Source organism: Pogonomyrmex barbatus, unplaced genomic scaffold (genome assembly GCF_055798465.1).
Source record: "Pogonomyrmex barbatus isolate J1 unplaced genomic scaffold, ASM5579846v1 scaffold7, whole genome shotgun sequence".
NCBI lineage: Eukaryota > Metazoa > Arthropoda > Insecta > Hymenoptera > Formicidae > Pogonomyrmex > Pogonomyrmex barbatus.
In genome coordinates, this window is record NW_028297171.1 from 6,081,957 (window position 1) to 6,109,242 (window position 27,286).

Consider the following 27,286-nt stretch of genomic DNA (forward strand, 5'->3'; position numbering starts at 1 on the left):
TTACGGCCGTACGATATATCGACTGCATACGCGCACGCACGTACGTACGCACGCGGGAATATACGTAGACACGCTCGTGGATACGGATGAGGGAGCTCTAAGGAGGTGTACTCCAATTCGCGCCAAAGCACGAAATGTCAAGCGGTGCTGAAGGACACGATCGCTTTGAACCGCTTCAGTTTCATCTTTAAAACTTGTCTACCCCCCCTCTCCTTTCTGTTACCATCGGCGGCTCTCGTGTATCGTCGTCTTGACTCTCAAAGGGTTGGCGATTGTCATCGAGATAGTTTGGTCGGTGTCGGTGCGAGTGTGGTGTTTAAAATGCGAGATTCCCCTTTCTTTTCGGGGAATCGCAACGTGCACGTGCAAAAAAGTGAAGTGCCTCAGAGTGCATGACCGAGTGTGAGGATCGTTACTATTTAACATCGTTACTCGTGATTGTTGTTCATGCACCGGCGGTTCTTGCGACGTGATTTCGTGATTGTTGCAGCGTAAGCAATCTGCGAGTGATAGAAAAGTCGATTGGAATCGTGGAACAATAATCTTCAATTAAGTGCGATATCTTCATGAGGATCGAGAAATACAGGACAGGATTCGATTCTTTGTGGATCTCGAACTATCAAGTTGAAGATTTGGAAAACTAGAGGACTATCGAGTTGAAGATTTGAAGAAGATTGGAGAACCAAAAATAAAAAAGAATAATTTAGAAGAAAAATAATGTGTTAAAGAATGAGGCTTTGACTTTCATCGATAAGTATTTACGTATACAATTCAAGCATTCAAGCGATAATTGGAGAACAGACGCGTCGGTTCGATCTGTGATTTTCTGCAACTATGATAGGTGTCGGATATCTCTCGTACAGTTTGTTTCGCGATTATGGGTTATTTATCGAGAAGTTCAGGACAGTGAAGAAGTGAGTGAAGATAAAACGTGACTTCTAACTGCGATATTTGATATATTAACGTCAAATTGACGTCTAAATTGTCAAGGATATTGACTGTACTCCAAGATTTTGCATTTCTCAAGAATAGAGACTGCTTCAGTTCGAGAAATTGTCCGGCTGAAACGGACTGAGCTGAATCCACAGTCGGCCCCGTCGTCGTCGTCGGTTGAATCGCGTCTCACGGGTCGGAAACCGGCAGGGTGGTTCGAGGCGGGACGGTAGGCGCGGACGCCCTGGCGACTGCCGGGGTGGTTTACCCGGCCGCGACGGCGACGTTGTTCCCTGGCCGGGTGCCAGCCGGACACCACCACCCCGAGTTCACCACCACGTTGGAGCTGGGGTTCCCGGCGCGCGGCACCACCGCCTCGATGGCGTTGGTCGCGCCGCCGCCCTCCTGGGCCTCGCGGGACCCCGGGGCCGCCCTGGGCGCAGCCGGCGGCGGTGGCGGTGGCGGCGGCGGGCCCCTTCAAGTAGGTCCGCCGCCGCCGATGCCGCCCGCGCATCTGACGCCCTCGGCTACGCCGGAGGATATTACCTGTCTGGTACCCGCCGGCTCAGTTTTGGCCTCGAGAGATCCCTTGCCACCCAGCACTACCCCCGGCAGCCAAGCCAACAGCTCGCAGTCCGGCAGCTCGCAAACGGATAAATCGCCGAACATCGAGTGCGTCGTCTGCGGGGACAAAAGCAGCGGCAAACATTACGGACAATTCACTTGCGAAGGTGAGTCGTTCATGGAGCGTTCTTCCCGTTTGAGAAAGTGCACGAAAGTATCTTCGTGATTGCGTGATGATTAAGGGACGATTTAGTAGGTGTATATTTATCCGTCAGTGACATATTCGATGACCATGGGGATTAATGTTGCGGCAATCGTTAGATATATCTCTATTGATCATGTTGATAGTGCGATAATAAACAAATACTTATAGTCGATAAATATGAGATTGGGTAAATTACGATGGTATTTTATTACCGGTAGATAACATTTGTAGGCTGAAACGAAGTAGGCAAATGATACAGGAAATAAATTCAATAATAACTCGCGTTAATAATTTATATGTCAACTTAATTATTGAAAAAGATATAAGTGTCAGAATATATAAAAATATTTCTTTTTATTTAACTATATACATACAGATAATATATAAAATATTTTAAAATTAAACAAAAAATCTGAACCCGAATGATCGATTTAAAGAGATCGATTTATTTATTCGATTTGATTGCCTATCTTTGATTGCATATTTTATTCTCGTTTGAAAATCGTGGAGATAGATTTAGATTAATCGATTTGATTTAGCAATTTCCTTTTTCCCTTTCTCTTTGCACAAGAAAATTAATGTATAATTAATTCTGAAATATAAATAGATGAGATACATGGAATCATAACCATAAGAATTTTGTCCGCGATCGAGGGTAGAGATCTGAGATCTCATCGAAAAGATTTCATGGGGGATTCCGCAACGGGCGACATGAACGGTAGCACGCGCACTGAAACAGACATATGGCAAGGATGGGGCGACCGTCGAAATCTCTACCGCGGTGGGTTCTCGCGACACTTTTCTTTTCTTCCACGTGGAGAAGCGCGTGCACGCCCTTTCGACGACTGCTCTCTCTTTGCCATGAGTATCGTGGGGCGCGACGGGTATTCCTTTACCTGTGGCACCAATTTGTCACCACGCGAGGTAAAGCTCATTCGCATCAGAATGCCTGACACCTACCTTAATGCTCGCGCTTACATTAATTTATTCAAGATGTTCATGGGAGGAACGGAAGCGGAGAGATAAAGGTAGAAAAAAAAAATCCCTATTTAACAAGAGGAAGAAAGAGAGCCGAGTTACGAGTGATAGAAGAAGGCAATAAGCAGAACGGCGGCTGAGAGTGAAGAGGCGGGAGGGAAGGGGATGAAGAAAAAGAGAGAGAGAGAGAGGAAGAGAAAAAGAGTACACCGTGGCCATCGGGCGTGGAGAGTACGAAAAAACAAAGAGTCACCATTAATAACCCAGTGGGGTGTTCCCCGGAACGCTTACACGTCTGTTACGAGCCTAATAACGATGTAATAGGGCCGAGGAAATGAAGCGGGAGGAACGAGGACAGACGTCGAAAGGGAGGAGCGGGCGCGAGAGGGAAGGGTTTATCCCATTCTGGCGCCGATGATGACGGGGTTCGGTTCCGATGGAATGAGAAACAAATTGTTTTCACGGGCGGAAACAAATCCCAGCGGGTCGTCGAGAACGTGCGCGCGCGCGGCGAGTTATCGCGCGTATAAACCGTAGCGGCTAATTATCCATCGGCCAGATGTATCAAGGATAACTAATTAGCCGCGCCGCACCGCGCCGCTTGTCATATCGCGCCGACGAATCTCACGATTTGTCGACACAAGAGGAGCGTTTCGAATCTGTACTTTGATTTGAATATTACATACGCCTTGCACCGTTTCCTTCGTTCATATCGGAGTACCGTATTGTATCGTATCGAGATCAATTCTGCGCTTTTTGTGAATTCTCAAACGAGTGTAATTATACAAGGGTAATTACAAAATAGGATCAAACGTTGAATTAATTGCCATTTAACTTAATGGTACTGTATATATAATTAATACGTGATATCACATAATAATATAATTTAAATAAGACTATGTTTTACTCCTGTTTGTAGACGGATCTAAATATTACATTTGAAGTTACAATTCACTTTCTGTTGCAATAGTAATAATTTTCTTCCCTTGAATTAAAATCCAAATTGACATTTTAGTAATATCGAATCTTCCTATCAAACAATTTAACAAGAAAAAGAATAAACTTTGATTTATTAAAGATTAAGTGTAATTTCACGCTGCGAGATTCTATTTTATATGCCTAATAAGTGTTCTTCATTCTTAAGATAAATTCTTAAAATTTATTGACGAATACTTAACAAGTCTTCTCTGAAATATCTAAGAATGATTGGTCAAACGTCTGAACTAGCTTTCGTGATTTCGATGTTTTCTTACGCTGTGATAGTCGCTTTCGCATTCGTGGTAGAGAACAGCTGGCTTCTACACACGCCAGTCTGTTAAATCATTTATACGAAGGCGAAGGATCGAAGGCTCGAGACGAGAGGAGAGTAACGAAGAGAAATGTCGCGACTCGGCTCGGACAGGCGAACGGGTCTCGGGTTAATCGAAATCTACAGCACCCTCGGAAATCAGGAGTTATATATCCTCCCGCGCGTCCGCCCTCTCTCGCACGCCCTATTATCCCGAATTACGCCTTATTGATACCAGATTGCCCGCGGTAATTTATATCTCGTGGGTGATTTAGTGTACTTCGAGGGCCTTGATTAATGACACGCAGCTATCTGCGGTTCCTCCTTTTTCGTCCTTCTCGCTTTCGACTTGCTCGATGCGTCGAAGTCGTAGCGAAATACGTGAAAAAAATTTTAAGTGCAATTTGCTAATGCTTGAGCGATAAATGTAAACGCAAATTAAATTAAAAATGAAAATTTTATACAAACGACGTTTGTACTTGCGATACTTGTAATGGATTTTCTTATTATTATATCTTTATACGTAAACATATGAAATGATAATTTTCTACGGTATTACGGTCTTTGAAATGATGAGTCATTATCGTGATATCCGCGATGAATTATATTAATGATCTACATGAAAAATATTCGTTCTATAGCTCGGAAACCTTCGCGCGTACGCGTTTCCATGTTGAAACAATCTAAAATTCGTATGCGGCCTCTCGCGTCGAAACGTTTCGAATTAATCATTTTGACGTAAATGAATTTTGTTATAGCTATTCTCCTCGCCGGACGATAATTAGATGATATCTGCTTTTTATTAAGGCGGAGAATATATTATCCTTTTCACTTAGTCAAAATTATTTTTACCGGGCGTTAAAACGGTATGTTCTGCTTTCGTGCTGCCCCCCCCCCCTCCTCTCCGAGGGATAATGTGGCCGTCGCCGGCGGATCGAGTAGCAAGTATAGCAACGCGTGAATATCCCATGTGAGTTCATAACATTCTTCTATTTACCGCATATTATCTCTCTCGCCGTGGAGCGGTTCCGCATTTCTGTGCTTAGCATTCATCGCTCGCTAGACGTTACCGCAGGATCGAGCCTATTTGCGGTAACCGACAGCAAGGATCGGGCTATTGAAATCTCGTTAGGTTCACTCGGTGTATTGCCCTCGACGGAGACGAGGCCGTGCGTGGGATCTGGCACGTAACACGCGTGGATATCACATGGAAATCATGGGATACCGAAGCGCTGGAACGCTGACCGAGCGGAGACGAGCGAGAGATAGACAGATGGATGGATCCGCATGACGGCTCGAACCTTGATCGATTTGGATAGATTGAAAAAGTACTTTACTCCGGTTGATCGATATTGAGATTGGAGATCTCCATAAGGCGCTTTGGCATTAGCACAAAATAATATGGAAACGATCGTTGCGTAATTTGAAAATAAGCGGAAAATGTATACGAACGCCTCAAGAGAGACTCGATTTTAATAATTTTTATAGAATCTTGAATTGTTCGTAACTGTATTAGAAATTCGATTTATTTTATTAAAATAATTCATTAATTAATAGTCGGTACTGTAAGTAACTCGTTCATCGGATAAAGTCGGCTGGTTCTTCCGGCATGCATTAATTCATTAATTCATAAAATTTTCATTTTAATTAGGAATTTAATTTATTATCAATCAATATTTTTTTTTTTTGATGTTTGCGAAAATTTCAAGTCTATTTCTTCTCGATGTTCCTCACATAAGGAAACAAATGTCGCGTTCTGTTTTATAACTGTACTGTAATTATTACGTAATGCATTATCAAGCAATACACTTTTGCGATTTACGTATCTATTAGACGTACGGAAAAATCCCGAGCTAGCCGTAGAGAGAATGGGCAAAGCTGTCGGGTAATTAAAGCACGTCGGCGCGTCGCCCGACTCGATTACTGCGGCGTGCGCTTGCGATAATTGCTTCCGTGTACAATGTGTAAACCGTTTCCGGCGGCTCGGCTAAACCGCGCGTAATCTGTGCACCGTGTAACGACGAATTTCACGAATTGCCCCGGCCACGTCGGCCAGATGTCGGCCGACCACCATCGCGCTCGCTCATTCGCGAAGTACGCGGAAATGCATCCGCGGGGCTGCAACCAACCGGCCGCGTCGCGTTTCCCGAAGGGCCCGTTCTCTCGCTATGCGGGATAATTGACGGTTAGGCATGCCGGAAGAACCAGCCGACTTTATCCGATGAACGAGTTACTTACAGTACCGACTATTAATCTGCGATCGTTTATAATGAATTTATCGTATTTTTTGTTCACGAAGGAGACAATCCGTGAGGCCGTACGCATTTTTCAGGCCGTGTCAGGTAACAATTTAATCAAAAATAAACATCTGTCGACTCAAAGACACAATTTATTATTACATATACGTGATAATAATTTGGTTTTATCTAATTAAAATATGAATATCTGACGAGACCCAAATGAGATATTGATTTTCTATGAAACTTGGACTCTAACGATATCGCAGTTCATTTTGCTCGTACATTTATTTTATGATAAGAATATATTGTTATTATTATTTGTTCTTTTATAAAATGGCATGTTTAATTCTAGTATTTTTGATTGCTTCTCTAAAATTTGAAATTTGAATATGTTCATCTGATTTCCACATTGAATTACTACGGGCATTACTACCGTCGGTCGGTTGGTCGCGTGGCGGAAACTGTCGCCAAGATACGACCAGATATCCTAATGAACCCGGGGCTTCTCTAATTACTCGCACTGCAATGCACCCGATACGACTCGCCGGAATTTCTCGGAGTTGAAACGATCGTCTTCGTGCATCCGCCGATCTTCCATACGACTTTACAAAGGGCTCTTTTGTTCTTTCACGGTATTGTCTTTTCGTTTGTTAAATGAAGCAGAAAACGTTCTGAAATATATTACAAACTAAAATTTACAAGATATCAATTTTAAATTATAAATACAAGGTGCAGATATTCAGGAAAAACAAGAACGTATTTTTCAATCAGGAATTGTTTAACAATAGCGCGTGTAAAAGAGGAAAATTAAATGGAATAGAATTAAGATTCTTAAATAAAAAAGTTACATGGAAATGTCTCTCGGACCTAAGCGAGAGTCAGTTTATTACGTAAAAAAATTCAGATGATGGCAGAGTGATAACGAGTGTCTACAGGAAACGGTGTAGTGATACCGCAACGAATTAATCCGCGATACGACTGATATAGAGTCGTCATGGTTGAAGGCGAGGAGGAACGGGCCGAACCGGGTTAAGAATCGGACCCTTAATTGAGCGCTCGAGTTACAGCGGCGAGTCACTCTCTCCCTGGTGTACCAATTACAACCGCGGTAACGATATTTACCATTGCCAGGGCTCTCGCGCCTATCCGTGGCATTAGCGGTGCCGTAATAACACGGTTAATCCGACGATAATTTCTGTTCGCGGTAATCTTAATTGCCCGGAACACCGCGAATTCCCTCCCTCGCCCCGCGTAGGAGGCAACGTGATTATATCCACGTCCACGGCCTTTCTACCCTCACCGTGAAATAGGGTTTGATTGCACCGGCAGGGGTGACTGCGCGAGGACGAAGAAAGGTCTCGGGATGAAAGAGTGTCGGAGAAGTTTATTCGCAATAGGAGTCGTGTGCGCGTATCCAGATCAGAAATGACAAATTATTTTTTTTTTTAAATCGCTCGCAGAAGCAGTTTAAGATTTGTGTTTGCATAACTATAAATGTCGTGATTTTTACAACCGCAACCGAAAATTATTACTGCGTGGAAGAATCCATGACGGTCAGAACTCGCAACACTCGGACGTTGCGTGTGTTGAGATTTGAGTCATTTTTCTTGTTCGACGCGTTTGTCGTCAGACTCGTCTTGATCGACCGGGCAAATTGACGATAACTCGCAGCCATTTGACATCGCTTGACATCAAAATCAACCCGCCGACGTAATAAAGCGATCGCCGACAATCAGGCCGATTACGCCAATGAACGTTCAATGCGGAACGCGCGCGTACGGTGCATCGGCGGCGCGTTCCATCGATTTCTTTCCAATGAGACGCATCGTCGACGACGATGAACGATGCGCCCCGTTCATCCCCCGTTTCGCTTCTGGGTGCGCGTCGACGCGATCATCCAGCAATCGAAGAATCGAATGATGACAGCCCGCACGACTTCTCGCGCCGGACTCGCTCGTTAATGCGTTTTCCGCGGCATCATGCTGATTACATAAGCGCCGTGCGTCAATTGGTACGTCGATCGGCACGCGTTACACCGGTTATGCATTCCGGAATGGGATAGTCGTGCGAGATTCCGCGGGTAACAGGTGCAACAGCGACGTTGAGAGTAAGCGGTTGAAGGACTGTAAGAAGCAGTTAAAGCAGCGCTGTGCAGCAGAAACGCGTATATTATAAATAAGATGAATGTGTCACCTCGCCAAATAAAAATGTGACTTTTTTTCTTCGTATTTGTCTTAAAAGTGTCTCGATCAGGTTTCAATATTTTCTTCTTAGGTTCTAACTTTTTAAGCGTTGCTTTTGAATTTATATAAGGGATATTTAAGATAATGTTTGTTCGTGTTACAAGTAAAGCATATAATTTAACAGTAAAGTACTTCTTTACTGTATATGATCTTGTTAGTTTTTTTTAATTATATAAAAATTATAATTTTAATTATATGAAATTGTTTTTATAATTGTTATTATTATATTTACTATTAAAATTAAATAATAATAACAGAAAAAGGATGGGAAAGAATAAATTATAAGGCATAAGTGTAAGCTTGAGAATATATATGTTAAATTTAATTTATATAAATCTAGTGTTTACAAGGGTAACTCGCTTTAATTACAATTATTAAAGATGAGGATTGCACAGGTAACATATCAATTCATTGATACGAGAATAGGAATTAGCTGATCCCGCGAAATGCTCGTGGCGATCAGACGCACAGACGCACTTTTGAGGATGACGGGAATGAGCTATAATTAAAGCGGTGGTCAAGTCATTATGCCGTATACCGGCGATAAATTATGACTTTTACGAGGCCCCGAGCAAGGCCGTGTGCCAGCGTGCCCAAAGAGAGGTGCCTCACCGGTTCGAGCGTCACGGTGCGATCGTCGAGGAATTGAAAATGACGAAGAGGGCCCAGCGTCAGCGTTAGCAAAGCGCGGAGGGGAACTTACGAAAAAAACGCACGCACGTTTACACGCTGTCGTGAGGTATAAATTACTGAAGATCGTGAGGCTCGACGTCGAGATCAGATTGACAAGACGAACTCCTTTCATTCCTTCGATACCCTTCTCCCTTCGTGCTCAGGACTAACGGGCACCCGTATGGAACCCCTTGAATACCGAAAATACCGTATGGAACGTGACATCGGATAATCGATAAGACGGAGTGTCGGAGCGACTCTCCGGACGCTCGCACGTCCCTGCGCGTAAATATTTTGATTAATGATCCCGCGAGGATCGTCTGGTCCGGTCCGGTCCGGTTCAGTCCCGGGACGCAACGGCCCGATTCCAAAACCGGATACCCCTTTGCGTCCCCTTCGCGTCCCCTTCGCGTCGGAGATCTTTCTTCTGCATCTCTCCCTTTCTGTATTCGGCCTCGTCCGATTAACGATTATCAGTTTTCTCTTTCTCTCTCTCGCACCGTTGCGTTCTTTCATCTTTCCTTTTCCTCGACAGATCGCAAACGTGTTCGCAAAAGTCTTCTTAAGGGATGGACGGACACGTTGGCGAAGTCCTGGGAAAGACCGCGGGCGTTGTGCTCGCGGTCGGAAAAACTGGTCGTTGGTCAACTGACCAGTGGATAATGCGAACCCTTCGCCGGCACCTTCAACTGTGTTAAATGTCCCGCAGGGTATTATCTCACCAGCCCGAAACAACACCCCGGACGACCGAAGGCGTTAACGTTCCGAGACCAGTTCGACCTGTTCGAACGCGTGTGTCCGATTTCGAGAGATCTTACCGGTCTCTATTCGGAGAAACGTGAATGCCGGATACTCGATCGCGTCAAGGACCAAGGATCCAAATATACCCGTCGTAAATTAAACCATTTGACGATCCCGAACAATTCGAATGATACGCGATACCCCCTTCGGACGGATCCTCGGCCGTCGCTTGAGATTAGGCGTTCCAGACGAACAGAGAGAGAAGGAAAGAGAAAGAGAGAGAGAGAGAGAGAGAGAGAGAGAGAGAGAGAGAGATGAACATTAATCTGCCGATTACAGGAGCCCGGGAACCTCCCATTCCAAGTAGCACGACTCGTACAAGATTCCCTGTCTTTGGTTATTGCGCAATAGTCATTCGGGATTCGACCCTGCGTTACCGCGGACGTAGGCTTAACCCTCGGATGCCATCGAACACCGACCTTGAAATTAGGATGACCAAAGGTTAAGCGATGATGGATATTTGCAGCTTGGCTTGCGGCGAACCAGATGGTCCAAATGTTATATCTTCATAAAAAGCTGACGAGACTCAAGATAGAATGAGTAGCCTTGAATAAATCGGATCGATATTGGTTCGATCATTACCTCGAAAACTCCAGAGGGAACTCAATCGATTATATTCAATGTATATTGCACGCTCGTTGAATCTAATTAACTCAATGACGATCCGTAGATCAGAGATACCGACTGTCTGTTTCTGATATCAATGCTACTGAATGCCGACTTTTAGGTTTGTGTTGGGTTAATATTTATCGATAACTTAGGCCTGTGTGTCGAGCTAATATTTCCTATGCTTCGAGAAAAAATTCTGGGAGCAGTACAATTATCAGCTGTTCGTTCGTGTGCGTATATCCCTGACCTTGGATTTTTTCGGTCCTTGACGCAAAACTTTCTTAAATTATTTAATGTTTAGCGTACATACTCGCTCCTTATCTTAATGTGCTCACTCGTATTCTCATCTGCAGTTACTAATTTCGTAATGTTGAATTTTTTAAAAATTTCATGATCTTATTTTATTTTATATATTAAAATAAAATTAATGAATCTAAGCGTTTTTTCCAGTAAGATTATTGTGCATGTAATTTTGATTTATATTAACATTATTCTTTCGTATTAATGGGATAAAATTTTAAACGAAATTAAATTTGATAATCTTTAAAAATATCATTAAATCGACAGGCGAATTGTAGAATCTTATGAATGAATTCGGGATGAACCGGACTCAATGCATGCGATATCCTTTCACATTGTGCGGCGAGGCATTGTTTCACACGGTACCTATGTTACGCCCTGTCATTATCCCAGCGACGGAACAACCTCTTTATTTTCGACACTATCGACACACCTGAGTCTCTGCATTTTTGCGATGCATTTCTGATGGACGCAATTGAACTTTCTTCAACCGCGATGTGTCGGTGGCGTCACACGGCCTTGAACATTTGTCCTTGCACTTTGCAAGAGTGACAAGAGCACTCGATGTCGTTCCCAGAGGATACAGCCGATTACATTTATTTTCATTTGTTCTCGAAGAGACCGCGCGGGGAAATGTCACCGTGAATGAAATCGTGACGTAGTTGCGGTGGGAATCGCGGTTGAAGCGCTTGCAAACAATTGATATCTGATATCTATATATTCTGTACTTTAACAATTATGCTTCCTGACTATTAATCAAATCAAATAATTGTCTAACTGAATGTAATGTTGTCTCATTTGCTTGTCAGAATTATAATTCTGTATAATCTTTCATGCAAACTCAATATATATAATATATTTGTATTAATTACGTTACAAAATTATACTAGTAATTTAATTAAAAAGTGACGATAATAAATTCAGAATTTATTATTTTGTTTATATTAAATTTGGAGTTTATTATCAAACGTTTATATTCTATTGAAATTTAATTGTGTCTATATGGTAAAGATGTAGAATTAATGCAAAGTTTATTACCGATTACATTAAATGTAATAAAATTCCGAAAATGCTTCTGTGAGATTATTCGCATTTCGAACAATAGTCGTTGTACGATGAGTGAATTCCATGTGGAGATACGTGGCCGACGTAAACATTACTTATAAGAATATCCATGCGATTTTGATTATAGTAATTACCCGTAGCACGAGTAAACTGGTCTTTAAAACAGGGATACTATTTGTCGTGGAATGATGTCCACTTCATACGAGTCACGTTACACCTTTGAGAACGCAGCGATCTCAGAAAGCGTGTACGTTTTGCCGCTTTTATCTTTCCCCTTACTCACCCAAACGAGACTCACCCTCTTTCATTCCCGTGCATTTGCGAATTACAAAACCCGAACTGTTTTGGCATAATTACTCGGACAATGGAGAGCGTAATAAACGGGGAATGGAACGAGCGAAGATACGTTTCCAGGAACGATTAAGAATAATCATCTCACGGAAATCTAGTTCAGTGTGTTTCGCGAGTAGTCTGATAAACGAGCGTGGCTTGAAATACGCATGGAAGACATTTAATTTTTTAATATATCCATAGTACATACATATGTACACTTTGTACAATGGCAGTACGTCCGTTTTTGCGATTTTAATTAACAAAATTGTTTTTGTAAATGTTATTTTGAGTGAAAGTGAACGTTTGTTTTCCTCGTAGCTTTACGTCTGCTAGTGAAAGAGAGTTACCTCTTATATTCCCACGCTTTGATTTCTTACGTAAAACAGTATTCGGAACTCTCGAGGAATTCTAATCACAGAATCACATTTGAAAATTTTTACACAAATTGATAATTAAAATAATAAAAATTGTTGTTACTTTTAAGACTTGTGAAACGGATATAAAATATTACAATATGTATTTCGATACATATTGTATATAATGAGATATCTAAAAGTATATTAATCCTCTCTTCTCTTCACTGTTGAATTCGCCATTTGTAAATACACCGGAAAGTTTCGTCGTTCTCTTCAGGATGGAAATTTGATTCCGGTGGCGCGGTCTAAGATACAACCGCGAGGGGCTTCCTCTCTTCTTCGTGGTCCCTCATTCCCTTGCGCGTTAAGCGAGTCTTACGCTTACTTATGGACTTACGTCTGGAACGACGCGCGGAAGGAAGAAGCCGGAGCGACCCGCGAGCTAATCGTTCTAACGAGATCATGCTATATTATTCCGACTTGGCTAATCTTTATTAATCTCGTTTCCACGTGGAGCGTACGTTTCTGCGGTCCAAGTGTTTTGCGGAAATAAAACGTGCCTTCTCGATGAGCCTCTGGCGTTTCGATTGACATGGTCAAATCATAATGTGAATCTTCTTAAGTCAGTATCATAAAAAAAAAATGATAAAGATTGCAGTTGCTTAAGAAATAGACAATTTCGTTACAGATAAAGAAATATCAATAATCTTGTGAAGATTTTACATCGTTAGATATTTATAGTTGCATATTTCTAAGGAAACGTTGTAATGATTTATACAGATTAATAGAAATGAGAAGAATAATTTGAAATCGACTTTTTGCATTTTACATTTTTTTTTTCTTGGAACATTGTAAACCCGTAAATTATTGATTTCCAGAAATGTTTATTTGCACAGTTATCAGACTATTCTAAATATATCAAATTATCGAGATGCATTTTGATATTCGGATGATTGTATTTGAATATTTTACAATCATGCAAATGTAAATAAGGATACGTCGCGCGGTGCGATCACCTCGAAGGCGTTACGTATGAAACGAAAGTAGAGTATATAATAATCGTTCCGCGTGATCGAGGTAACGTTCTGGAATACAAGGCGAGCCTGAATCACGGCGATTCACGGTGCGACGTGCCGTTTGATCTCGCTAAGACGCCCGCTAAACACTATCTTACACTGCCAGCGTATCCGACTACGAGAGTCGGACTTTCTAATCGGTAACTACGCGCGCTGCTCAATATCGTCGAACAACATTTCATCTCTCTCCAGAAGAGAATCTCGACATGTATTTCTTGATCGTTACAATCTTAAGGATCGAGGGCATAGGTAAAAGCGACAATTGGTCATGCAGATGCACGAATAAACGTTCATGGAGCTTCCTTCGACGAACAAAACTATAACTATATCCTATATTATCTAGCAAATTGCCAGCATCTCTGGAACATCGAAAAACCAAGAAACTTTCTTACTTATCTTTGTTCAGAAGTGAATTCAGAAATCACGAGACTAAACAAAACGTGAAAGTGGAAAAAAACAACTAAAAGTAACGTGTAAAAAAAAAAGAGGAGCAAAATATTGATGATTATTAAAATACAAAATTTAATTTTTTACAGATTTCAAAAGTGAGACATATCTTATCAATTCGTATGTCGTTTATAATCTATTTATTTATATGGGAGGAAATTTATAATTTTTTAGGTAAATTTCTAGGAAGGAAAGAGAAAGAGGTTCGATATAAGTTATGTTTCCTTCTGTTTCGCGAACGATGCTATGCACCGTGCATCGGGTAGGCTCCGGTTGTTCCTAAGAGAGCATGCACCGGCGGCAAGGTCTTACATCGTCGGGACGTCGGACACAGCACCGCGTGTACGTGTGTATACGGCATAGAATTACCAAGGCGCGACTTACCTGGACGCATCCTCTGTGACCAATTATCCCGCTAACGAACTCCGCGCTCTCGCACACCGCCGCTATCTAGCCGCCGCTCCGCCGTCGGCCTGGTCGGGCTAATTAATTATAACAATGTCGTTAATTTTACGCGACCGAGTCGAAACGTTACTGACCGAATCGCGCGCGAATTCTCTTCCTACATACTAACTTCCACCGCTTGTTCGCTCTCCCTATTAATAAATAGCCGGAATATTGTGAAGGAATATTGTGTCCGAAAAATTTAACCTAACGAAAACGATTTATTTAGGAAAATTGAACGTAACGAAAACGATTCATTTAAAAAACATATTATCGTATAATTCATTTCATTTGTCTTTTTTAACTGAAAATATGAGCCTGATTGTATATTTATTTTTTAAACATTAACGTTTATCCGTAACGTTTATCTGTAATTAAGATGTACACTTTTAATACTATTAGTTTTTTTGTGTGGAAAATACTTTATTTGACTAAAAAAGAAAAAAACATAAATTTCTCACTAAACAATATTCGATATTTTAACTTATTTAATATACAATAATAAGAAATTATAATACAGCTTTATGCTGTTTCTTCTTGAAGAAGTAATTATTTTATTAAATAAAATATATGTATGTATCATGTAGTTTTTAATAATTTATTATTTAAAACACACGAGATTTTGAAGAAATGCTTTAAATCTGTCGTTTCATGCTCGTATGTAATATTTTTCTAATAGATTCATCACGAGCATAGCGAACCGGAAACGCTTGCTAATTCAATCTATCACCTTCTACTTTCCAAGGACAAATAATTAAGAATGTAGCATGCGAAACGAGATCATAATGAAGGGAAGCTCGTGATGCAGCAGTTATAATGTAGAAGAGCGTGGTCCGCAATCGTTATCCCTTGGCCTTAATACCACCGCTTGCATATCTTGTCGGTCTTATTATTATAATTACTGTCATTATTCGCCACAAAGTCGCTCGTTCCGAACGTCGTGACTCACGTCTTCATAGCGAGCATCACCAACGAGGATCGCTCGCGGATCGATTCTGCTGCACTTTCGTCGACGATATCAGCGCGATTAGCGCCTCGTTCTGTGTAAAAAAAATGACCGAGACGAAATGTAATATGCAGTTTTTATCCATCGATCATAATAATGACAACTTGTTTGATCGTTATCTGCACGTTACGTGAAACTTAATTGAAATAGTGTGATTTATCTATTTCATATCTAGAATTGTGAACTACTTAATTGATATATGTCACCTGATATAGTAAAAATCTGCATTTCGACTAAGTACATAGCTGAATAATTACGAAGCGAAACGTGAAGATAACTTGCTATTATTTTTGTCGTAGTACTCGGCAATGAAATAATAACGAATCATTTCCGCATTTTTTTGAAACTGTGTGTATATTAATATGAAGTTATATAATGCAATGGAAACTTGTATACATTGATGTAAAACAGAACATATAATTACAGAAATAAATGAATGCAATCGTTAGTAATGCATGTCCAGATTTTATATTTATTTATTTTTGCAGATACATATTGATATTTAATGTAATCTCATATTTTGTATATAAATTTTAATACAATTTTTTCTCACGAGATTTTCTTAATTATTATATAATAATTTTTAATATTTTTTGGTTTTTACAATATTAAATACTTAAAAATATAATATTGCATTGTAGTTTCTTACTTTACTTATTTATATTATAAACATTTTATTAAAAATCTTTCAGTAATTAAGAATTTAGTTCAAAAATTTTAATTTTTAATTATAATTTAATTACAGATTTGAACATAAAAAGCATTATTTCTCTTATTAATATGCAGCAGCAACATAAAGAATTATATTTAATTAGATAAATTTTTAATGAATTTAAATTATTACACTATCCATCAGCAACTTGAAACTTATCGTATTTGCAATAAGTCTAAAGTCTACAAAGACGAAAGCATTTTGCAAAGTCACGACATCGCGACAGTGCGATCATGAGTCACGATCAGTCAATTCTCTTTGGCATAATCGCATATCATGGTCCGTTCGACTCGTGTCTCATCGCTGATGACTCTACGTTACCGTGTCGTGCAATTTTTTCAGGAAAAATCACGAATTTTCATGTGACTCATTGCCCAGGTATGATGGATCCTTAATTAAACCGCTTAGGAGACCGTTAATGATGATTTTCCGAAACGTTGACTCGCGCGACGTCTTTGGGATTACTAAGCGACTCTATGTACGAATAATGACAAGCGGAAACGCTCGTTGCAAGAAAAGTGTCTGCGAAACACCGTGTGGTTTGTTGTCACAGCCGTAATGCTCGCTTCGCACGATTATGATTAGGAAGATAGACATCTTTTTCGGAAATTGTTGTTTTGCTAAACCTTCGCAAAATTTAATGTGTGTGCGAATAATCTTTTGTGTCTAATATAACTCGTATCTTAACTCAAATGAGAAAAGGCACGCGATGTGTACACTATTGTATGTTATACATAATACTACAAAGAAACAGATAAAACAGAGGGAAATTTAAAATAATCAGAAATAATTAGAAATTTGAAATAATAAAAGTTAAAAAAATTAAGTTAAAAATAAAGTTAAAAAAATTAATATTATCTTGTTGAAAGACTTCTGATATATATATGTATATATATATGTGTGTGTGTGTGTGTGTGTGTGTGTGTGTGTGTGTGTGTGTGTGTGTGTGTGTGTGTGTGTGTGTGTGTGTGTGTGTGTGTGTGTGTGTGTGTGTGTGTGTGTGTGTGTAATGAATTACTTCCAATAAAAGATATTACTCGTATTAAAGCAAGCTTTATAAATTTTAATATTGTTGAACGAAACATTTTTATTTTGAGCTACTCAGATATTACATATGTTACAATAAACTGAAATAAATATCGTTTGTTTAAGAAAAAGATTAAGAAAGAACTCAAGGAGTTAATATTTCCTCATCACTCTCTCCCTACGTGTTTCACTACATTCCATTCTCAGATTCTCTTTTCCGACTCTCGCGCACATTCCTGGATCCTTTTTACTCGCCTCTTCGTAAACATAGTTATTTTCTCGCGATCTTCGTACGAGCCTCTTGCTTCTTATTGAGATGCAACGTCAAGCTGTCTAGCATATTTTATCTCTTTTTGTTGTCATATTATTCTAATCTTGACTAGATTAATTTGTTCATGAGCGATACTTATCGAACTTGTTCTGCAGTTAAAAAATTGAAAAATTAATTTATTTGAACTAAAAAAAAATCTATGTACAATTACGTTTAAAGAAAAACGATTAAATAGATACACAAAAGAAAAACGATTAATGCAAGACTATGCAAAAGAAGATAGTTTTATTACGCTAGTCTTTTCTTGTTTACAAGAATATGAATATAATAATACATGTAATATTGATGAATATGTTATTATCATTTGAATTTTGTTGCTTAATTCTCATCCAAGTTTTATGCAACTTCTTTTACACATCTCAGTGCTTTTTGAATCTTAATTTCGCTAACTTTTCCATTTTTCTTCACGGGATAATGCCGTTCGTCACGGTAAAGTGCGAATTGATCAATCGCCATAGGTTCATGCGTCAACGAGGATGACATCGCGTTGGTTCTGCAATGTAATTACCGTGGCGACGGGCAATGCGACCTATTAAAACTAAATCAACTTCTCATTAGGCGCGGCAATAAGCCGATCTGGCCTTTCGAGGCCCTCCAGGCGGCATCTTTTTTGTCAAGTGCTACGGAAAGCAACAACAAAGTCTCCGTCGTAATGTTAATAAACCGTAAACACCGTGCTCACTCTTCCGTCACAAACGGGATCTTAATTAAGAAAATCGAATATTTCAACGCTTTAATGTCGGCTTGATCTTCAATTCTTCATCCATAAAGATTTTCTTACGAGGGAAAAATTGTAATTATCGAGAATTGATTATATCTGAAACTAAATCACAATTGAAAGAGAGAAATTACTTTGAATTATGCAACGGAGAATTTTTTATTTTGGGATGCTCATCAGTAATGTTGTATCACATGATATAATAAATATCATAATAATACTAATATATATATATATATATTTAAAATTTATTATTTATAGAGTTTTCTGTAGAACACTGAGAAAATTATAAGTAATATTTTAAAGAGTGAGCTTTAAAAGGCAATATATATATATATATATATATATATATATATATATATATATATATATCTTAGATATTCAAAAGTGCTTTGATCCCCGCCGTTGAGAGCGATGCCGTATGACATCATGCTGTCTGAAAGGATTAAGGGAAAAGATATATTCGCCGGTCTCTATCGACGATCGCACGATCGCGAAGGTTTGTCCTGCCGAGAGTTGGCATTCGGAACGCGCCATGCCATGCCATGCCATGCCATGCCATGCCATGCCATGCCACGAAGGACTATTCCGAGCAATGAAAATTCAATGACGCGAGCAATTTGAGCTCGCGGCGAGCTCGCAAGCTACAATCTGAAAGTATAAACGGTAGTTGTGTGCTGCGCGCGAGCTTTCTCTCTTTCTTTCCCTTTCTTTCTCTCTTCCCCTCTTCGTTAGATTCGCTCGGTATTTCTTGCACACTCCGTCTCTCTTTCTCCCGTGGCTCTCTCGCTACCATGGAGCTCACATATACTGCGTGGTCGCCCGGTGGTTGGCTCGCACAGAATAATCGCGTAATTTGCGTGTAACGATGCAATTTGTAGTTATGGCGACCCGGCTCTCTTTCCGTCTTTTTTTCTCCCTCCGCCCGTTCTTCGTTTTTTGCCGGCACCGACGACATCGACGTTGGCAACGACAGGAATAACGGCAGCGACAATGACGACGACGTCGGTACGATCACCAAGAAGCTTAAGCTTTAAAAACGAGGAGGACTCTTAGATTTAGTACGCCTGAGTCGCCTTTGATCTCTCTCTCCCTCTCTCTCTCTCTCTCTCTCTCTCTCTCTCTCTCTCTCTCTCTCTCTCTCTCTCTCTCTTCGACGAGCTTATTTTCTCATTTAGCGTCGAAGAGGAAAATAGAGAAGCCGGAGTCATGATCGTTGGTCTAAAAGTCGCGATAATAGTCTTTGTAGCAATCGTAATTTTCCGTATTACGTGCTGAATAATCCAAAGTACTTTTATACAAGTATACAGAGATTTTCATGTTTAATTAATATACTCTTAATCTCATACATCAATATTTAATTTCTCGTCGATATATTCCTCGATTAATTTTGAGTTACCGAAATTGCAGAAATGTCCGATATTAAAATCTCTTAATTTTTTAAATTTATGACTCGATACAAAATACCTCATCTCGATATTGTGTATCGAAAATAAATAAAATAGTAAAATAAATAATAAAATGAAATATAATTCATTTTTTATGGATCATGGCAACGCCTCGGGCTTTTTTTACGCTCGTATTATCGATATTGTGTCCTCTACGACGAGACGGATGCATCCACGGGATTCTTGCGAGAGAACGAGAGTATTGGTGAGCCCGCGAATGACTTACAGACTGCGGCAAGCGAAACCACCTCTTTATCTCGATTTGAAAGTTCGTGCGCAGCGGGCGTTCTGTTACGATATAAATTGCCGACTTAGCTCTGCGCTAACTATTTATCTATGTGTATACACGCCGTGCCATCGATCGTGATAGTCGAGTTCGCTACACCCAAGATCCGATCCTCCGACGAGTATACGTAATCCTTATGAAGTACGCGCGATCTTTTACGTCGTCGTAATACCTACTTATACATGAATTCCATCGGCACTCGTTGAAATAATTTCGCATAAATTTGTGCAAAGAAACCGCATATTTGATAACTGCGTCTCATTAAAAAGAATTGCGATTGTTTTAAATGTACGATAGGATTGTCGAACAGGCTTTGGAATCTAATAGTTTCCGGCAACATTTTAATGAATAATAATAGATGTATAAATAGTTGTTTAAAGTATTCTGTATTATTGACTAAGTGTCAAAGATAATTTGATATAAATAATCAAATAATATTATTTGAAACGAAATTTTTCATTAACGCAAAACTTTTCTATAAAATAAATCGTAATCATGCGAAAAGCATAAACAGCAAAATAAACATTTCATTAATGTATTTGTCTCTAATTGGTAAAATATCACAAATTATTAAAATATGAAAATATGAAATAAAACAAATACACAAAAAGAATCGCAAAGAATTATGATATATCAATAAAATATCTTTCAGTTTAATTTTATCCTTTAATTTGATTCTTAAAGAAATTTCTTAGAGAATTCTTATAAGAATTTTCTTAAGTCAGACATTTCAGAAACATTTCGTAATGTTCCCTTTTTCTAAATACAAAATTTTTATGAGCACAGATTTTGAAACTCGCTTTTCATTATCATTTCGTACATCTTTATTAGGCTAAACCTATTTAATTTAAACACTTCCTAGAGATACCTTCCTAGAGATACCTTCGATTTCGTTCTGCTGATACTTACACATACACACACACACACACACACACACACACACACACACACACACACAAAACACACACACACACACACACACACATTCTATCCGGCGGGGTCTGTTTTAATTAAAATCAACGCGCGGACTCGATCATCGGACTCGACCTTTTAACCCCTGGAACCACGCGCGCGCAGCTGGCCTTGCTCACGTGCATGTCCCACGTGCTTTTACGATGCGGAATTATTGCTCGCCTCGCTGTTTATTAAATTGAATTGTGTCGCACCGCGTCGTCACCCCATGGCAGCGGGTCTTTATCGGTTCTTTCTCCCCCGTCGCTCTATTACCACTAGCAATTAACTAACCACTCATTAAGAAGTCGCGTGCACGATCATTTGTGCGCCAATCAAAGAACGGCCGACCTGTCGGCTCGGTTTTAGTCGATTATTATTGCAGTGCATTCGCCTTTCTTGTCGGTGGTTTTTCACGAATGAAAAGATGATGGAGTCTATATATATGGAAAAATTGAAACAACTAATAATAAACATATTCGGAAAAAATGAAATAAAAGAATTAAAAAATAAAAGAAATAAAAGAATTTTTTCTTTGATCTTGATTTCACACGAAAAGATCGATCTTTTGATATTTAATTAAAATTCATTTTCTATCCCGAAAGTTTTTATCTCTCGAAGATAAATTATTCAACGAATTGTTAAAAAAGTAGATCGCATAAATATACATGTACAAATCATAATACTTAATCGACACTTAATCAATTATATATCAATTATATTATTGTTAACTCATAAATGCATTAAAATTATTTATTTTGAAAGAAATTTCTAAAATCAATTTTTCTCATCTATAATAATCGTAAGATTTAGACTTTACTAAATTCTACGAAGTGCCGACTTATGTCGTGTATCTCGTGAGATTTTCGAAATCGTCGATCGCATCAATTCTGAAGCGATATCCGGAGTGATGCGGATGAAAATTCGCGATTCGCGTCCGTACCGACGACGGAGAAGAGAAAACGCAGGATGTTCGATCTCGACGGGAAGACTACTAATAGGATTTTCGTGATCGAGTCCGTCGGAACTTTCGACTCGGCTGACTCCTCATTCCCATAAGAAGGCAATCGCCGCCGTATCTGCCTATATCGAGCGTCGCGCATGTATGCGACCGCCATTGTGCCAGATCGTGCATCCGCCGTAACTTAGATCCGCGCTCTCCACGCTGACCTCAAGGTGCATCGGTCTCGTTGCAACGTGCATGTTACAGAATTTGCGTAATCACGTATCATCGGTATCCGGATCCCCCTCCTCCCTCCCTCCCCCGCTGTCCCTCCTCTGTTTCTGTTTCCCTTTCCCTGCTCTCCCTGCTCGCGCTACGCAATCTTGTCGTTCCACACGTGCACGTTTACGTATGGCGCACGTACGTGCGCCAAGAGATGTATCCAATAAACAAGAGAAACTTACCATGCTGTTCCATAAGCATTAGTCCCGTCACGTTTATGGTTGCTCGTATCGCTCTATCAATAAGAATCTGCGTGCCGTCTGCGCTCGGACGGATCTTGATTTCAGCACGTGGTAGCTAATCGCTTTATGCTTTATCGAGTGTCGATCGCGCGCTGTCTTTCGTCTACTACACGCGCGTATTGTAACGCGCGAATTAACGTGAACGTAGGAAAACCTCTTGCCGCTTGTCGGCGAGAAGTAGTTGATGTTTTTAAGCTAGAAAATTGGTCTCGTGCGGCATCTAATCGTACATGACATTAATGGAGAAAGTTTGATTGATGTATTAGAATTTAAATTGGCTGCAGAAGATTTATTCCCAGTAGGAAATAGATTTTTGTAATGGAGGACATTTCTACGATTATTTCCGCGCAATGGCGAATATTTTACAAATACTCACGTATAAATCGTTAGACTAAAATATTTTTCTAATGCATTTAAATATACGAAAATTGAATTGAAATTTAATTGCGACATATTTTTCGCTTTTTTTAGGATGCAAGAGTTTCTTCAAAAGGAGTGTCAGACGGAATCTGACATACTCGTGTCGAGGGACCAGAAATTGTCCAATCGATCAACACCATAGAAACCAGTGCCAGTTTTGCCGCTTGAAAAAGTGCCTGAAGATGGGCATGCGCCGGGAAGGTATGCACTGTACTGAACCCTTTTTATGAATTTATTAGCAATCGATCTCCACTGGTGATTACATCGGGATCGCCGAAATCACATCTTGACGGTATTATTTTAGGTTCTCACAGAAAGAATTGGAAGAGATCAATTTTTGACGAAAATTTTATGAACATAAATAAGAATATTTGTTTGATGAAATATATTATAAAATGACTATTGCATAAAAATTACATATATGTTACGATTGTTTTATATTTTTATATACATTTATAATAATTTTTTTCATTGGAATTAAAATTGGACATATTGTGAAGTTATTAAACATAGAAAATTGGACTCTTGCAATATTTTTCTTGGGATCTGCTGCTTTTTCTAATACTTACTTCTTACTATAAAAAAAGCGAAAAGCCGTCCTGATAAAACGATGTTTCTCTAAAATATGGAGTGTTGAATGGATATTTAAAATAGCAATGGCAATACATAAGCATTAGATTGAAATGATAACAAAAATGTCTCTATTCTTTCATTACACTGTTCTCTGAGAAGAAATACTTTTTTACTCGAAATAATTTGTAAAGGAAAAACATTTCAATTTAATTTCATAATTTGTTTGAAGAACGACATCTTTTACGACTATTTGTTAAGAAGCCACGTTGTTCGATTGTAATGCTTGGAGAAACGTCGTCGACGAAATATCGATCCGATGATAATATTCGCGACTCGTTGTGATCACCCGTTAAACTCTCCGTCACACGGTCCATAAATCGAGCTCCCATTCTTCATGTGTCATCCTGATCGAATTGCGGAATATATAACATTATGTATATATCACATATAGTAATACACAACATAACTAATAGCTTATTGTACTCTTATTTGTACGCTAATTTGAAAATATCTTTAAATTTTTACGCTTTACTTAACAAAGGAATTTTTATTTATAATATAATTACGCGATTTACATTACATTACTCTCACAAGCGTTTATCAATCACGTTTATCGAAAAAGAATTAAGTCTTCTAATTCTAGTTCAATGATCTCGCAATGTCCGTCAACTGTCTCCTTTCGGTGATATCTGGCTATTCTAAAGACATCTCAAAATGTACGGCAAGTTGGCTTTCGGCGCGCTTCGACACGGCAGGAACTTTTAATTGCAGCCCGTGAAAAGACCGGAAAGGTTCCCACGCCTTATCCCCGCCCCTGATTCCACGTTCCTTCGCTCTTGAACTTGGCTACTCGCGCCGCGCGCGATAACATCTGACCTTGTTCCGCCGCGCGCACGAGGAGGAGAGGAGAACGCGCTCTCTTGCTGGTCATCGGCTCTCTCCAGGCCTACCCAGGTGTACGACCACTTCCGTCCGAGACGTGGCCGTCCATCGTGGCTGGCGCGGCCGTCTGTCTGCCCCCAAGCGTGCTCGCGCCGCGATCGTAAATCCGGTAAATCACACGTTTTTATGTGTATCGGCCGCACGCGTCCACTTGCACTATCGACGGGGGGATGCGGGGGAGCGGAAATTGGCGATTCTGTCGCGCTGAGAGGAAAATGTAACGAGATATAATACAAACAATTACAATCGATTGACATCACCTTCTTTAGGTTGAAATCACAATAGAACAACAATTAACGGTAATGAAAAAGCGAAAGAAAGAGGAAATATTAAAAAAAAAAAAAAAACGTTCGAGAGCTGTCGCTTTTAACAAAATAGTCTCGTTTTCACAGATTATGTTCTCAAGATAGATATTTATTGATGCGACCGCATGCAATTTTTTTTTCATTTTTCTTAATAATTTAATGCTTATCTTGAAATATCTCTCTTGAATCGAAATCCCGGTGTAATGTAATCTCCATAAGAAAGCGAAGTGTGCAGGCATGCGTTATTGTTGAAACTTAATTTCTCGGAACTTGTTAAATATTCTCTCGCTGGTTGCAAATTATCGAGATCTCGAGACCGGAACAGTTGTCCTTCATTTTGGTCTGGCCTCTTTCGTATGCGAGTCGCAGAATGCGCATGACTTCCCAGAGGCACACCGCACATTCTCGAATATCGTGAGCCACGTTGTACTTCATGAAAGAGAAGCTCGCGCACGATTATTCGCACGAGAGCCGGCGGCTGTCCTGCTCGCGGCGCAGTTTTTCCCACAGGAACGTAGACACGAGAAGCGCGGAGAAGACGTCGCGTTTTCTGCCCTGTCACAGCGACATCCGCCCATTATCCGCGATGATGCCCCGGTCTTTGATAATAATTCGAGTTCGCTCGCGAGCACGGGGCACGTAACTCCGTATACACTCACCTGGCCTCTGCCGTATACGCTCGCATGAAAGATTCACAGGAAGGAAACAGGGAAGGAAAAAGAGCGGGAGAAGAGGACAGCAGAAGAAGAAGAAGAAGAAGAAGAAGAAGATGAAGAAGAGGCTGAAGAAAAGGAAAGAGAGAAGAAAAGTGCACGAAGGGCGAAGAGCCGCGGAGAAGGGAGAGGGTGACCGAGGGCAAGGGGGGTTGCCGGCACCGCCGGCAGGAGCAGCAGCAGCAGAAGCAGCAACGGCAACAGCAACGGCAGCAACGGGAGGAGGCAGAAGAGGCGAGAGGTCGTGGGTGATGGAGGGGGGAGGGTTGAAGGCGCAAGAGAAAAGAAGGAACGGGAAGGAGTGAAGGAACCAGGAGAGAGGCGGGAAGGAGGAAGGAGGACTACAGAGGGGGAGGGAAAGACGAGATGGTCCGAGGTCAGCGGGGTGCATGACCTTACCTCGGGGCCCCTTCCTTCCGTGGGGCCCTCGAGGCAGACAGGATGCGCTGAAGATTACCCTGTAGATACTGTCCGCGATGATTACAGAAATCTAGGAAGCCGCTCAATTTAATTAACCCTTAATTGCGAGCGCTCGGGACGGGATGGTGCGTTTACTCCGGTACTCTGACGCTTTTCCCTCGTCCCCCTTGTCTATTCGAGAACGATGATGATGATGATGATGATGGTAATGGTGATGGTGGTGGTGGTGGTGGTGGTGGCGACTGTGTTGTTCTTCATGTGTACACGCGCGATGATGCGTGAGTTATCGTCTCATGAAACAAAATGCATCTTATCTTTCAAAGATGAATGTTGAAAATGGAAGAGACATGGTCCAATATATAGTGTAGTAACGTTACAGATCCTGCTTGAAGCTTGTCAAATCAATTGAATCCATTACTTCTCGATAAAGTGGAGTTTTTCATATTATAACTTGAAATTCTACGAGTAACATTTTTTTTTTATATAAAAGGAATTATATATTCATTTATTTAAAAAAATAATTAAAGGAATGTAAGAACGATGTAATCTTCGTAAGACTTTAGGAAAATATGTACGATACTTTTATTAATATCTTACATTGCTAATTGTCATTATTTATGGATGCAATGAATCTCTTGAAGACATTTTTTTATAATACTTGAAATAAGATCTGATAATTTTGATCTGAAAAATGTGATTAAGATAAAAGGACTAGTATGCGCCAATCAAAGATAGCGCGATAAAATCCGTTAAAATTTTTGAAATATTATGTTTTTTATGAAAGTCTTATCGCACGCGTCAGCTTATGTCATCCTTTTTATTAAATACAGGTTTCTTAATTATTTCCATGATGTTAATCGGTGATTCCTTATGCATTACCCTATGTATTTTGTTTATCTCGTATAATGTTTTGATGACAATATGACTAGAGTTTTTTGAAATTGTCTTCATTACAATGGAAAAAAGCGTCTTATTAGTCGATTTTTTCCGCTTCGTGAGCACGGAATTGGAGATCAGCTTTATCACGTTAAGCACTCTTCAGTTGGTCGCGTAACTATCGAGTGTACCCATCGTGATATACCGATAGTGATTCGCGACTAGAAGACTCCGTTACGTACTTAATACGCTCGTTAAAACGAGGAACTTAGAAACGCATTTGTTCGCAGACGCGCACATCTCTTCTTTCGCAATAAATCTGCACTGTTTATTTTACAACCTGCAGCCGTTACTTCGCGCCTGCTTCGATATCTTTGCTTCTAAGGAAGAAAAAAACAACCAGCTTTTAATATTTTGTGCGCCAAAATGATTGTATCTTTTTAATTTATGGCGACATTATAATAATTAACCCATTTAGACACGGACGTACTTTTATTTCTTATGCCAATAACATTAAAAGAATCATGATGTTAAATAT

At 40.0% G+C, this 27,286-nt stretch overlaps 1 protein-coding gene across 3 annotated transcripts in view; it reads left to right on the forward strand.

The window, feature by feature from the left end:
• Nucleotides 1-27,286, forward strand: part of svp (COUP transcription factor 2) — a 180,935-nt gene that overhangs the window by 63,067 nt on the left and 90,582 nt on the right. Inside the window, exons 1-2 of one of the 3 annotated variants that reach the window (XM_011645629.3) lie at nucleotides 7-1,664; nucleotides 22,971-23,129. In XM_011645629.3, the coding sequence (XP_011643931.2) occupies nucleotides 1,313-1,664; nucleotides 22,971-23,129 (511 nt within the window). In that variant the 5' untranslated portion in view covers nucleotides 7-1,312. Of the gene's footprint in view, nucleotides 1-6; nucleotides 1,665-22,970; nucleotides 23,130-27,286 lie in introns of those variants that run through there. The other 2 variants (XM_011645630.3, XM_089083548.1) reach the window with 2 other exon arrangements.